General features: G+C 36.0%; 1 protein-coding gene and 1 long non-coding RNA gene across 4 annotated transcripts in view; both read left to right on the top strand.

Annotated features, from left to right (window-relative positions):
- Positions 1-10004, top strand: part of LOC129769291 (clumping factor A) — a 42997-nt gene extending 32993 nt beyond the window's left edge. For 2 of the 3 annotated variants that reach the window (XM_055771427.1, XM_055771428.1), the window contains 2 exons: positions 7704-8366; positions 8431-10004. In XM_055771427.1, the coding sequence (XP_055627402.1) occupies positions 7704-8366; positions 8431-9399 (1632 nt within the window). In that variant the 3' untranslated portion in view covers positions 9400-10004. The remainder of the gene's footprint in view (positions 1-7703; positions 8367-8430) is intronic. The other variant, XR_008741857.1, reaches the window with a different exon arrangement.
- Positions 10005-10638: 634 nt separating this feature from the next.
- On the top strand, positions 10639-11488 carry LOC129771830 (uncharacterized). Its single transcript, XR_008742486.1, has 4 exons — positions 10639-10757; positions 10814-10860; positions 11105-11162; positions 11349-11488. It is a non-coding gene; the product is annotated as an uncharacterized LOC129771830 (long non-coding RNA).
- Positions 11489-15316: the final 3828 nt, after the last annotated feature.

Raw genomic sequence — 15316 nt, 5'->3', positions numbered from 1 at the left:
ATAGCAATATAGGGCAAGCTGTGGATATGTTTTATCAATTCATATATGATACATTAGAGACGACAGTAAGAGATGAAGGAAAAAATAAAGCAGAACAAAAGTTAATTCAAGGTTTAAGTGGATCAATAAATCTTAAAAACAGAATACAGAAAGATTACAAAAAAGATAAAACATATATACATCAATAGTTGACTGACAAACAAATGTTATTCAGTCTTTTTTACAAATAGGGTTTCTTCACTACTCTGGTTTGAAGATTATTTTCGTTGTGTACTAATTTCCTTCATTCATCATGAATTTGAAACGAGTGGAAAAATTTGGACAGACTCATCAGCGTCTGTCGACAAAAAATTAGTTGTTGCAGGGCATTGTAAAGATATCGTAGATAAAATAAGTAAAACCGCGTTTACGTTGGATACGAGATTATAAAAAAAGATCATAAAAAAAATTGGCTCTTGCGTCGTGCATACGTAATGTTCCTTACGAATACGTTCCTTTTTTATTGCCAATAGTTTAAAAGATATGAAAAAAAATCACCACAAGCAAACGCCATTCACAACAAGAATAAATTTAACCAAATGGTACCTGTGAATTCATGAGGGTAGGACTAGGACACACAATTATAATATTTCTACTATGAATTCAGAGTCATAATCAGGTACAAACTATGACGGCCATATAAACGAACAATTCTTATCATATTAAGACTCATTACAACTGCAATTCCACACTAAATTAGCCGATTTTAATCTTGCATTGTTGGGAAGCCAATGTTAATCTAGGAATCTAGGAATGTTAATATTTATAATACAACGTACTCAAAAACTGAATTCATGATTAAAAAAACTGTATCTTAAAACATTAAAATACCGCCTCTTAGCAATTTCATGCCGAACCGATATAACGGTTCTCAGATTTTCGTTCAAATAGTAGTGGTGTTCCTTTCCGCAAGATATTAGACCCGTATTTTCTTACTTTTGGGGCGCCCATTTTCATTTTAGAGTGGTTTTTTCACTTTTTCCCAAAAATGATTTTTTTCAAAAATTCATAACTTTTCAACTTCTGGATCGATTCAAATGATCGAGCTATCAAATCAAAGCCAGGTAACTTTTCTTTTGTATTACAGTTGCTTATGATTTGGATTTTGTTTTCGTAATTTTTGATTGTATTTGTTTTTTTATTGTCTACATGGCTTTGGACTAGAGGGCGTTATTTTTTTTTTGTTGCTGAGTTTTTTTACATAGCATGTCCAAAAATCAGAGAGGCATTTTTGTGTTTTTTTCTAGTTATGATTTTTCAAAGTTAACCGATGACCCGAAAAATAATGTGTTCCCCTTTTATCCAAAAATGACTTTCTTGAAAAAGTCATCACTATTGAACTACTGGACTGATTCAGATGATCGACATATTAAATTGAAGCCAATGAGCTAGTCTTCTTTAAAAAAAAAATAATACACTTGCGGAAAAATAGGATTCTTGTCACATAGATCTAGTCTATTCAATTTGGAATAATGAACGAAGACTGAAGACGTTTTAATTTTGAAAAATAATAGTTCAAAAATGAAAAAACAAACTCTTTGATTTTCGGATAAGTTGTGTAAAAAACTTCAGCATTCAAGAAAAACTATAACAAAATATAAGGCCCTCTACCTTTAATCGAGTAAAATATAAAAAAACAAAAACAATCAATAATTACGAATAATTACAGTTGTAATATTGAAATAAGACTTGCTAATTAGCCCCAATTTGATATGCCGATCGTTAGAATCGGTCCAGTAGTTGAAAAGTTAAGAATTTTTAAAAATACCTCAGTCATACAATCAATAATTACAGAAACAAAATCCAAATTTATTCCCAAAAAGCACCAGCTAATAAGCTTTAATTTGATATGTTGATCATTTGAATCGGTTTAGAAGTTCAAATATAATGAAGTCATTTTTGGAAAAAAAAAATATTAAAATTAAGATTTTTTGGACTAGAATTTAGAACAGAAATGGGCACCCTAATGAAAAAAATAAAAAATACGGGTATAATAATTTGCAGTAAGGAACACAACTATATATACTTCGATGTTTGAAATACAGTAGAACCCGTTTATATTGATCGCTTAATATGACGTAATTACACGACGAAGTTTGGTTTTATTTAAAATTATTTGTAAAACGACGGATATTATGACTTCCTTTACAGTGGCATGTCGCCTAACATGAACAATTTTAAATACATTAACGCATTGTATGGCGTCCGCTTATTATGACGCGTTTGTCAATTACCTTGAATGTCATTATAAACGGATTCCACTATATATTCTTATTCCAATACTTATTGAAATTAACAAACTCAGACTCACGAAAATGAAGAAATTAATGTTTTAAAATTGATGAAATTTCGATGCTTTGTAAAATCATAACAATTTAGAAAAGATTATTAAAATGAGATCTACATGCACTCTTGTACAAACTAAATCTGCATTCCACATGAGGAAATATATATGAAACGTTCTACTATTAAATTAGCCGCTCTGAAGATGAGATAAATTTTATAAAAATGCTTCGTAACTGTATAAAAAATTCATAAACATTATTTTCTTCGTATAAAATCGGTTATATTATATCTTGAAAACGATTAGCTTTAGAATAAAATGTGTTTTAAAATTGTTTATGTAGAATTGCATTAAGATTGGTTATTTGCATATTTCATATTTTATATATTTTTTTAATAGCTACGATTTTGCTAATAGTTTTGATGTATTGGAATTTCATGAATTAAAAAAAACATATCTTCAATTATTCTAATTTAAATATATAAAGTAAATCTAAGGGGAATGTTTTGAGATATCCAGTTCATTTGACATGGAATTGTTTTAAAGTGGATGGCACAAAAAAGATTTGTTTTGGAATGTATGCATTTATATATATTTTGAAAGACATGCTTCATAAAAAATAATCTACGTTTCAATCGATGAATGTAGAAATGTCTATCATAGCTTTCTTGTCAATAGTAATTAAATCATCAATATAATATTACTCTCGAAGAAACGTAAAATCATTGTTTCGCTCGAAATCGTTGGATAGATTAGATTAGGAAAATATAATTTTCTCGATATAGACGAAAATTTCAATTTTTCTAAATACGTAACTATGCATTGAAGCTTTGTAGGTCATGACGAGAAAACGGTAGTTTTTCAAAACTTTAAACATTTGTCAACGACAAAAAGTGGAGAAAATACACAGTGTAACGTCACTCCACATAATAAAATTAGTTAGTTCTAATCAGTAGTGGAAGTTCATATGATTATGCATTAACATCTAGTTTGATATACACATTTTTTCACGAGAAACAGAGCTCACGAGTCGCTTACTCGCTACCTTGCTTTTTGCAATGCTGATAATCAGCAGTATACTTACGAGTAAATACTCATTTTATTGACATCCTCCACGTTCACCAATTTTTTTTTTGACCATGCAAAACTCATTTGACTGACAATGAAGGAATAATAATTTACAATGCATTAAATCTGTTCTAAGTAACATAGCTGGTGTTTAAAAGATACTGTATTCAGACCATTCACTCATTAATCGTTATAAATAAAAAGAAAATTAGACAGCTCTACTCTGACATGCTCATATATGCTCACAAGTCAAATTTCGTAAGCAAATTTTCATTCTTGCTGCTTTGCTCATGAATCGAATTACACGAACAAAGCGGCCTTACTTTTTTCAGTTCATTTTTGATCACGAACTATCGATGGTGATGCTGATCAAACAAACAAACTCGTGAACGAATATCAATGGATTGGATTTTTACTCCCGGTACACTCTTTATGGCAATAACTCAGTTTTCCAAACTGACTTATAATCGACCTACTCAGTTGTCGAAAATTTGGTATAACTTTAGATTCACGGTTTACATCTATATCTGCGAAAGAACACCGGAACTGGATTTGTATTGCAAATGAAGTAAATGATATTTTCCTTGATGAAATGATGAAGGCTTATTGTTTACTAACAATGAAATGCTAGTACAAATAGAAACTAAGTTAAACAAATACTTAGATATCATCAATTTTCAAGCTTATCATTCTGATGGAAGAGCTTGAGAGCAGGTTCAGAGCAGAGAGAAAACGTTTATGTATGTTTAGTTACAACACATGATAGCCCTTCGAGTGAACATTTCAAGAGTGTTAGGCAATTGACCCAGAATCTTCCATAAGATGATAGTATTAACCTTTCTCTAATTCAAAAAGTAAGCTACTTAGAACGATTATGTTGATTTCATTTGCAAGATGAGAAAATGTAGTACTGGATAGAGCTGTAAAACATAGAAATAAAAAAGCAGTGTTTTTAAAGTAACAACCATAAAGTTAGTGTTTTCCTGTGCTAAAAATGGATTTTAATCGATTTATAATTCACTTTAAGACATCAAATCGCCTCAATTAAATTATCTTCAGTATCAAATTCAAATCTTTCGAATGAATCAACAATAAACCAATCTTTCTAAGAGTATAACTCTGTCAGTCATATTTGTTCAGGTGCGTAGAAGACTTTTTTCAATCAATATGATTCCTTATCACTTCCTGGAAAGTTCTTGATCAACTACGTAACATCCTGTATATGCTTAGAATATAATGAGATAACTTTAGACAATTTATATTACTATGAAATTATTACCTTTGTCCATAGTGCACAAATACGTTACATTTTAATGCGTCCACGAGTCAGCGTTTGAAATGCATGATTATTATGTTAGGTAGAAGCAAAATAAAGATTATCCTGGTGCAAATCGTCCAAGAAGATCAATAGTTTTATTCCTCGTGCTATAAATATAAAAATTGAATATGCACAGAATAACCAAAACTTACGATAACGCTAACGAACACTTCGTGAAGTTGAATACAAATGTCGTTACTGCTAAATATTTAAAAAATTGAGATAATATAGAATTTAGATGACACATTTCAATCGATGTCGCATTCGGTCTGTTTGTGCTAATACTAACACAACACCTCTCAATTATCCCGCTGTACGGTACAATTGAACAATGGAACAAAATGACACTCAAGCCGAAAAGACGATACTTTGTAATTTGTCATATGTATCGATAGGATATACATTTCAAGGAAAAAAAAAACCGGCAATGTTACACCCCGTTGAAAATGCCCAATCCATCTAAAAAATTACCCAACGTTAGATATTGTAACTCAAAAAATATTGCTGACTCGGCATCGAATCGAGTGGACCTTTGCGCCTTTAACTGCTCGTAATAGAAGTACGAGTAATAATTTTGATAGAAATATAACACTGAGAAGGAATATATTTGGGACATTAGGATTATTAAAAAGAGCAATCTACTGGCGCGACGGATCACATTGATCGGAACAGAGAGAGGAGGAAAAAAGCAAGAGAAAAATAAAAAGAGGAAGCATGAAAAAATAAAAGGGAGGAAAGAGAAACAGAAGGGAAGAGAGAGAAAAAACGACGATAGAAAGAGAAGAGAGAGAGAGAAAGAACGATGATAGACAGAAAAGAGAGAGAGAGAGAAAAAACGATGAGAGACAGAAAAGAGAGAGAGAGAAAGAACGATGAGAGACAGAAAAGAGAGAGAGAGAGAAAGAACGATGATAGACAAAGAAAAAAGAGAGAGAAAGAACGATGATAGACAAAGAAAAAAGAGAGAGAAAGAACGATGATAGACAAAGAAAAAAGAGAGAGAAAGAACGATGATAGACAAAGAAAAAAGAGAGAGAAAGAACGATGATAGACAAAGAAGATGAGAGAGAGAGAGAGAGAATTAACGATGATATACAGAGAATATATAGAGAGAGAGAAAGAAAGAAAGAACGATTATAGACAGAGAAGAGAGAAAGAACGATGATAGACAAAGAAGAGAGAGGGAGAAAGAAAGAACGATGATAGTTCGAGAAGAGAGAGAGGGAGAGAGAAATAAAGAAAGAAAGGAAGAACGGGATTGACAGAGAAGAGAGAGAGAGAAAGAACGATGATATACAGAGGAGAGGGAGAGAGAATGTGGATAAAAGAGAGAGAGAGAGAGAGAGAGAGATAATGTGGATAAAAGAGAGAGAGAGAGAGAGAGAGATAATGTGGATAAGAGAGAGAGAGAGAGAGAGAGAGAACGAAGATAGAGAGAGAGAGAATGTGGATAAAAGAGAGAGAGAGAGAACGAAGATAGAGAAGAGAGATAAAACGAACGAAGATAGAAGAGAGAGATATAGAGAGAAAAAGATAGAGAGAGAGATAGAGAGAGAGAGATAGAGAGAGAGGGATAGAGAGAGAGATAGAGGGAGGGAGACAGAGAAAGAGAGAGAGAGAGAGACAGACAGACAGAGAAAGAGAGAGAGACAGACAGAGAAAGAGAGAGAGAGAGAGAGAAAAAGAGAAAGAGAACGAAGATAGAGGAGAAAAAGAGAGAAAGTGATCGAAGATAGAGAAGAGAGAGAGAGAGAGAGAGAGAGAAAAAAAGAAAAAGAAATAGAAAGAGAGAGAGAATGAGAAAGAGAAAAGAGAACGAAGATAAAGGAGAAAAAGAGAGAAAGTAAACGAAAATAGAGAAAGAGAACGGTAGAGCGTGAAAGGTGAAAACTGCAATAACAGAACCGTTAAATCATCCTAAATCTACTACGTCATATAGTAAATTACAGACGAATGAACTGAGAGGTTTCAAGCCACTTATCAATTAATCAAGAACTGAACTGTTACAGTATATACGTTATATGTCCAAGGTATCCAAGAGCAGCCTGAGTATGAAAAGACAGTTCCACAATCGGCGTCACAATCAAGAGTAGCATATCCAGCGCAAGAGTAGCATTGTTACAAGAGGAAATGAAGATCGCCGACGAAGAAACCCTTATGAAAGAGCAGGAGTTGAAGTAACAACATGAGTTGAGAAAGTGAGAATTGGAGATGTTACGTCGCTAGCTGAGTAAAAGTATACACTCCAAAAAACTTCAGGGATCTCAGCTCAGGGCTTGGCGGATATTTGAATCATGTGGACAATGCTACGAACGATGCAAGAAAGCACAAAAGGAATTAAGACGAATAAGCTGAAAATTCCAGGAAAGTCCGCGAAGAGTGCTTACACAAAATACATCGATCTACATTCCGACCTAGTCATCTGGATGACACATCTAAAGGGAATGATAGCTACACTGCAGAAAAAAGATTGAACAAAAGGATAGTATATTCTGGAGATGGTGAAAGGGGTTAGCTCAACTAAGTGTTGATCGATCATGGGCAATCTCCCCGGATAAAATAATAAAAGAATACATGGCCATCATATTATACGGAAAGCAATCATCATCTGAGTAGAGATTTGTGGAAGTCAAATTAAACAACATAAAATTGCTTTGTACCTTTTTATCTACAAAATAACCTCTCCAATCACTTGCTGAGATTAGTCCGAATGCGACTTCTTCCAGATAGCGAAACGCACACAAAAGTAGTTCAGAGTTCTCGTATGGTACCTTAGTTCTTCTAAACCTTAAGTCATATTTTAGTTAAATTTGTTGTAAGTTTCTGTTCATATTCATCAATCCGCTTCCAATGAACCAACATCATACTCGGTAGCTTGTGATCTTTCCTATTTATTTTTGTTCGCATCAAATAGCAGCATAACGTCACCAAAAGTGATCGTCAATTTAAAGTTAACCACCACTATCCTTTTTTTCTTTCATCTCAAATCACCAGGTCGACGGTAAGCTGCTCTGTTGGCTATGCACCCTGTCCTACAAGCGTGCCCTAACGAAGGCCCGCCAGGCGGAGAGTGACCGCCGTCGGGCTAAGAAACGTGGCCCCGATAGTGGTCCTCCACCGACAACGTCTGGGTCCGCCGCGAATTCCGCTGGTGGAGGAGGAGCTACAGGAGCGGGTAATGGTAGCACCGGTAGTGGCATCACACAGCCACTGAGCTTGTCTTCGTCCGTTGTTAGTGGAAACTCGTCGAACAGAGGATCGCGCCCAGATCGGGGTCCATCGGACAAGAGCAACAGCAGCAGCAGCGCAGAGAGTCGTGCTGCCGCGTCAAACCTAGCACCGTTGAGTGACGTTGCGCCTGTGCCAATGGAAATGCCCGAAAGTGTTCCTATGGGGGGCTCTGGGAGTGGCGGTGGGAGTGGATTGGATCGTGTAGACAAAAACGATAATGGACGGCACAGCAAAAAAGCACGCATGGACATCAAACATTTGATGCCGGAAATTCCGGAAAAGGTCGCCAAGAGTGCCCACACCAAATACGTCGATCCACACAGCTCTGACCATGTGATCGCGATGACACAGCTGAAGGAAACGATAGCTACCCTGCAGAGGAAGATCAAACAAAAGGATGGTATTATTCTGGAGAAGGAGAAAGAGGTTAGTTGTAAATTAATTTATCATACCTGTCTACAAACTTAATTGTTCTTTTCTCGCTCAACAGATTAGCGCCTGGAAAGGAAAGCATTTGTATTTGGAACAAGATTTGATGAGAAAGTACAAGGACATGGAGAAAAATTACGAGTTCAAAGTTGATGTTTTAAACAAAAAGCTCAAATCACAACTGCTGGAGATAGCACAACTGTCGAAAGCGGCCAAAGATGCTGCCGAGAAGAAGAAGAAACACATGGGATTCTTGGCCACTACGAAGTTACATAAGCTCAAAACAGAGTCGAAGGATAAGGAACGCGAAAAGAGCAGTGGTCGCAATCGTATCATTGAGGATGACGATGACGAGGCAGAAAACGAAAGCGACAAAGCGTCTGAGAAAGGATCTGGATCGGGAAGGACAACGCCAAAGGAAACTGGCAAGGATAGTCCTCGCGATGTTGACTCTGGAAAGGAAAGCCCTCGCGAGTCCGACAAAGAGGATGATAAGGAAGACGAACAGGATGGGGGAAGCAAGAAAGAGAGTGACTCGGACAAGAGCAAGGATGATGAAGTCAGCAAAAGTAACGGTTCCGTCAAGAGCTGCGCGGACTCGGACAAAGAAAACGACGATAAGAAGGAGGAGGCCAAAAATGATGAAAAGGAAGAAAAGGATCAAGGCTCGGAACGTGGTTCCGAAAAAGGATCTCGTCGCAATTCCGAGCACGGTTCTGAGAAAGGATCCGACAACGAATCAGACAAAGAGTCAGACCATGGTTCGGATAAGGATTCCGATCGTGGCTCTGAGAAGGGGTCCTTGAAGGGATCCGATCGTGGTTCGGATAAGGGATCGGAAAAGGGTTCTGAGCACGGATCGGAAAAGGGTTCCGAGCGCGGATCAGATAAAGGATCAGAACACGGCTCAGAGCATGGTTCGGACAAGGAGAGCGATAATGAATCTGATGATCGGTCCGCGAAAGGCAGCGATAAGGACAGTGGGTCAGATAGTGGTTCTGATCGTGACAGTGATCACGATTCAGACTAGATTGAGTTACTGCTCTTCATTCAACGATCGTTTTATTACAAACGGACAACAGTAAATGTTTTTCTCAAAAATTTTAAACTACGATTAATTAGGAATAAATTAGTTTTTTTTCAGGCTGTCGTTGTTCATTTTATCGCGTCATCAAGTCGTATCGGTTTTTAGGCCCAAATGGTTTCTTACAAATTTAACTTGAACTATCACTAGGTGTTGTACGACAAAATAGCAGCATTACTATGTGAAGTAAACTCTAAAATCCGAATGAAGAATAAATAAGCTTTGATAAGAAATGTTACACATCAACGACAACCAGTACATTAGAATACTGCATGTTCATAGAACCCAACATATTTCGTTCAAATCTTCTGATTCATCTTCAATTAACTGTCACTAGAAAAAATATGGCTAGGCGCTTCATAATAAAAAAAACATTTCAGAATGACTACATAGAAACATAATCTAGAAAGGTTAATCGTTAGATGTTTCCACCCAACAGATGTAATTTATAATTTAATTTTAGCAACAATAGCGTGTCAGAGGAAAACGTAAACGTAAGAATTGTAACATGAGATATACTTAATTGAAAAATAAATAAAAACAACAAGCGGGATTTTGTGTTTTGTTGAACCTGGAAAAAATATAAAGCCGAAAAAGTGCTACATTTTAAAAGAAATGGAATAGCTTTTTATTATTTCGATTAATGTTCGCCTCGGAAGCTATATTTATTTTGCGACATCCTTGGTAGCCGAGACTCCAACCTATAAATCATTTATAGCTGTTCTAAGGGTGGGTTTAGACTAGGGATATATTCATGTGAAGAAATATGATGAGATTTATAGAAATCGCATCAACCGTTTACACTAGCGTGAACTTCTATAATGAATATATTCATATCTTCGGTAAATTTATTCACCTGAAGTAGAACTGCATCCAACTTTAGTGATTTCTCACCAGTGAGAAATTCACAAGCGTTTAAATATGCTGAATTTATTCAAGTTATATATACCTCGAATAAGTGTATCATATTTATTCTCACCCGTTTACACCTATTTTCACGTGAATAAATCCATCTATAGCTATAGATCTCCCTAATGTAAACCCGCCATAAGAAACACTAATACCCAGATTCCTATATTTTCGAGCGGTTATAAGCACAGTGTCGATCGAGTGACGAAAAATGCTACAAAAGTGCCGGAATTTTACCCGGCCTTGCCACCCGCAGACAGCACTGCCCTAAGCTTCTGCTATAATCACAATAAAACTACACGAATTGAGCGAATCGCTATTACAGCAGCCTTTTTTTTTTCTCATTGAACTGTCAAAACACAACACAACAGTTTTTGGAAAGAGAAACGATTTTTGTAAGTATTAAAAATTGCTTTTATTTTCAGTTTAAACTCAATTTAATTCGTTTCAGATTGGCTTGATCACGCTCCCGAACTGCAGAGTAGACAGATAGGACAGGTGAGTAAGTTTATTTCACTGTTCTATCAGAAAAATCTGTTGTATTGGTCGGCAGAGACATAGAGACAGTTGAATTATTAAAATAATTGTGCCGGATAATTTTCCCGTATCCAGGGATGTGACCGGAATAAATATTTGTTATCTGATAACGAATATTTATTCCGGTAATATAATAAAAATAATATCGTTTCTAAAGGCTATAATATTTTATACACATGTATACTATTTATTATTTTTATTTCAGGTTAATTTCACATTGCCTTTTATTGCTCCAGCTTCAACAGGCATCATAGTAAATACAGGTGAGTACAATGATTTATTTTTGTTGCATAGTTTTCATGTTTTTTTGTTATGAACGGAATCGACCTAATAGTAAAAACGGTTCCTTGTTTCTGGTTTTTTCTAGACCAAGGAATCGTTTTTGTTATCGTTCCTATTATCTCTAACGTATAATGTACTTTCGTATTAATTATTTTATTTATTTTCAGGTTAATCCCGCATTGCCTTCCACCGCTCCACCGACAGCAGGCATTCACATCAATATTATTATATACTACACATACTTTTAACATGAATATATATTTAGATGTACATTATAAAACTAAGTGAATAACCGATAAGTTGATGATTGTATTTCAAGTTGCAATCGTATTTAAGTGTAAATTGCTTTTTCTAGAAATAAAATACATATTTTTTATCAACAGTATTTCTTTCATTACATTTTATTTTCATTTCCTTGAAAAGAAACAGAGCCATAATAAGGGTCGAGCAGTTTTGCGTGTGGTCGACGCGGTGCCAGATTGGCCCAATGTTGGCTCATAAGTGGTTGTCAAATACGAAGGGTAGGTCGACAGAATCATTGCAAAATGGCACGATATCGGTACCGTTGTCGACACCATTTGTTGGAACCAATTTTGCACAACAAAGTAGACTGGGCAGTTACAGGGTGGACTCGATTAAAACTATGTTTCACTACTATAAAACCACTCATTTTTTCTGAGTGTCCAGAGATATGTAAGATGTTAGTTGAATGGAAGTATATGGTGTAGAATACAATAACTATTTTCATTTATAAGACTGGCCATTTCAACTTTATTGTTGTGTTCAGGCGCGAAACATTCAAAATACTAAAATTACTAAAGTGTTTCATAACTATCGAACCAGATTTCTTTCCATTCTTTGCTTTTGAGAGGCTTTAAACTTTGCAGTTCATTCGCCTCTATTGGAACCAGATGGAATAACTCTCACTCCTTTACAAAATTAACGTTAATTTAACATGAATTAGGATAAGTTTCTAATTCGTAGGTCATCTTTAGTTCTCAATAAGTTAAAAAAAAACCCATTCGGGGTGGTTACGACCATGCTGCGCCATGTTGTAGTGTGTATCTCGTTCTACGCAGAGGTTACTGCTCCTTTAAGCTCTCCAGATCACTCATACTGCTTGTAAGCTGCATCTACTATTCGTCTGATCACTCTTCATAAGTTCCTGGCAGGGTTTCAATTTGGTAAACAAGCCGACTAGTCCAGGATCTGAATCCCTTATTCATTAAACCATGCCATTATTTTCCGAATATTATGAATTGATGCCAAATTACCCAATTATCACATTGTTTTTGATGTAAAAACAGAAGAAAATGATACTGAAGTACTTCGTTACACTTTTGACTGTGCATTCATGTTGATGGTGAGCTATCTAAACCAGGCCTTTTTGAGAAAATTCAAATTTGAACAATGACAGAGTTATCGATTTTTTTGACGTAGGACTACGTCTAACCGGAAGATATAGGGTGTGAAATGAAAATCTAGGCACTGAACAAGTAGGAAAAAATGCAAGATTTGGAACGCTTATAACAATAGATCGCAAAGGTGTTTGCATAAATTGATAGGAAATATATCTACGCATCTATCATAACGAATAACATTTCATTTTTCTTGAGATATAAACAATTGAATAATTGTGAAATACCAAGCATTGTCCAAATGCACTATGTGCCCATTTTTGATTGGTCCGTTTTGTGCTCCTCAAATCGTACCGACCAAAACGGGCAACCACAGCAGCAGCGAAATACAATGAAGCACGATAGGAAAGGAAAAAGGAAAAAATGAACGAAACATTAGTCGCAGTCTCACACATGCGTAATTTTCGAGCGAGCCAGACGATCATTCTCATCCATATCGTACACCACATCGTTTCGCATCACATCACATCAACAAACTAACACAAGTAGCCATGTCTGGAAGGAGGAAAAGTGAAGGGAACTGCAAAATCCCTCTCGAACCGTGTTGGACTGCAGTTTCCCGTAGGTGTATTCGCCAATTGCTCCGCAAGGGTAGCTAGGCCGAGCGCGTTATTACCAGTGCACCAGTCCACCTAGCCGCCGTTATAGAGCTCCGTTGCCGAAGTGATCGAGTTGGCTGGCAAAACTGCTCGCGCTTTGGTTCGGTGAATATCAAGACAACAACAGGCAGACGCAAACGCAATGGCAAAACGGCAGCAGGTAGCAGAAGAGAAAAAGTTTGTTCTTTATACAAACTGCTTTGGTGGCAAATCCAGAACAAGGCGGCATCGAGGGCATTCGAAATGGTTTTTTTTTTTTCAAAACCACGAGTACTAAGTTTTCTAAATTGGAACCATTTCATAAAACACGGCGCTTATCAGGGCCATTAAACCTTTCAAAAAAGAGTTTACGAAATACAGTTCAATGCTTTCAAAAACAATATCCAAAATAATAATAAAACGCAAATTGATTTTTTCATAATTTGTTTTCCAAATCATCATATCGAGTATGAGAATTTGGCAGTTGTTCTGAGCTTATTGATGGTTGGGGAATTTCCAGATTATTCAATTTTCACCAATTCTTAAATTGTTTCCAGATTGAAAGTACAGTAATTTACATTTAGTTCGACATTTAGCTAATTGGACGGACATGTAATGCGTCATATTTAGTTGGATATTTTTGTAAACATAGAGTTCGGGGACCAAATTATGACCCCACATCGAAAGTCGACACTGTACCACTGTCATCGCAAATGTTCAATTACAGGTTAAAATAGCCTCCAATGCGACACTGAGTGGTGCTTCGGCACGTCGCATTAAATATAATTTACTGTACAACATGTCACGAGCTGGATGGGAAGAAATTTTCCAACTGTGAAAGCTGCGGCGAGTGGCAAACGCAATCGATAAACAGGATTAGGTGAACAAGATGAGGAAATCGAGTGATAACAAAACAATAAACTCTTTAGATTAAAGATAATGTTGTGATCCTGAAAATGACCCTTTTTAGCCTGCATGTGAATCCAACGAGCGAACAAATCGTAATGAATGTATTTTTCTTCTTCTTCTTTGTTTTTAAGAGGCTTTAAACTTTGCAGTTCATTCGCCTCTAGCCCAGTGAAGAGCCACAATAAGACCAGCCCAGAGGGGATTGGCGAAAAGGGAAACCAAAAACAAAATAACATCCATCAGATCTGTCCGCTCGATTTTCGAATCAAGAAGAAGGTAGAAAGGGATCCTATGCTTCATAAGATATTTAATATAAGCTGTAAAGGGAAGTAAGTATTTAATGATCCGAGGACCAAAGCGGTAACGAAGCACAAGTGACCCGGCGAAAGGCGTGCTCCAAAAAAAAAAAAAACGAAAAGGCCCTTTTCAGGAGGATAGGAAGGAAAGGAGTGGTAAGGATTTGGGTGGGATTAAAAGGAATGGATTAGGGAGGAGTGAAATGGGTAGGAAAAGGGGAAGGAGTGGGATAGGTATGGCTTTTGAAATTGTAAACTAGTTAGTTGGCATTTGTTAGTAATTTATTCATTTTTTTATATGTATATATATTTTATTTAATTTTATTTTATTTTATACATGTACACACATACACATATTTATATGTATTTAAAAAGTATTGAGTGTCAGGAATCGCCATCAATCCCACTGAGTGAAATGGAGGACAACTCCCGGCCTTTAGAGAAAATATAATATTAGACTAGGAACCGCCACTCACCCTACCATCTCCAAAAATAAGGTGAGAGTCGGTTTCCGGTCCTACGATTATGAAAGTTATTTAAAGAAATAATCCGATTAAATATAATATGAATAAGTGAAAGCCTGGAGACCGCCCTCCGTCCCATCCCTCCTTAAATAAGGCGGAAGGTGGCTCCAGGTCTTTCGATTTATGAATTATTTTATGAAAAGTATGGTAAATAGTATCAAGAGATCGAAGACTGGAGCCGCCGTCCATCCCACCTCCTTCAAAAATAAGGTGGACGGCAACTCCGGGCCGTTCGGTTTAACTAAAATAATATTGATTGATATAAAAATGCTGCAGATCAAAGGTTAAATTTATGTAATAGAAGGAATTATTTATTTGTTTTTATGATTACCCTTTGGAGGTGTGTGTGTTATTTGTGTTAGTGTTATTTTTATTTGGAGTGGAGTGGTATAGAGTGTTAGCATGTGATT

The sequence above is a fragment of the Toxorhynchites rutilus genome, chromosome 2 (genome assembly GCF_029784135.1).
Source record: "Toxorhynchites rutilus septentrionalis strain SRP chromosome 2, ASM2978413v1, whole genome shotgun sequence".
Lineage (NCBI taxonomy): Eukaryota > Metazoa > Arthropoda > Insecta > Diptera > Culicidae > Toxorhynchites > Toxorhynchites rutilus.
Note: the sequence above shows the minus strand (reverse complement) of the source record. Positions and strands in the feature narration are given on the sequence as shown.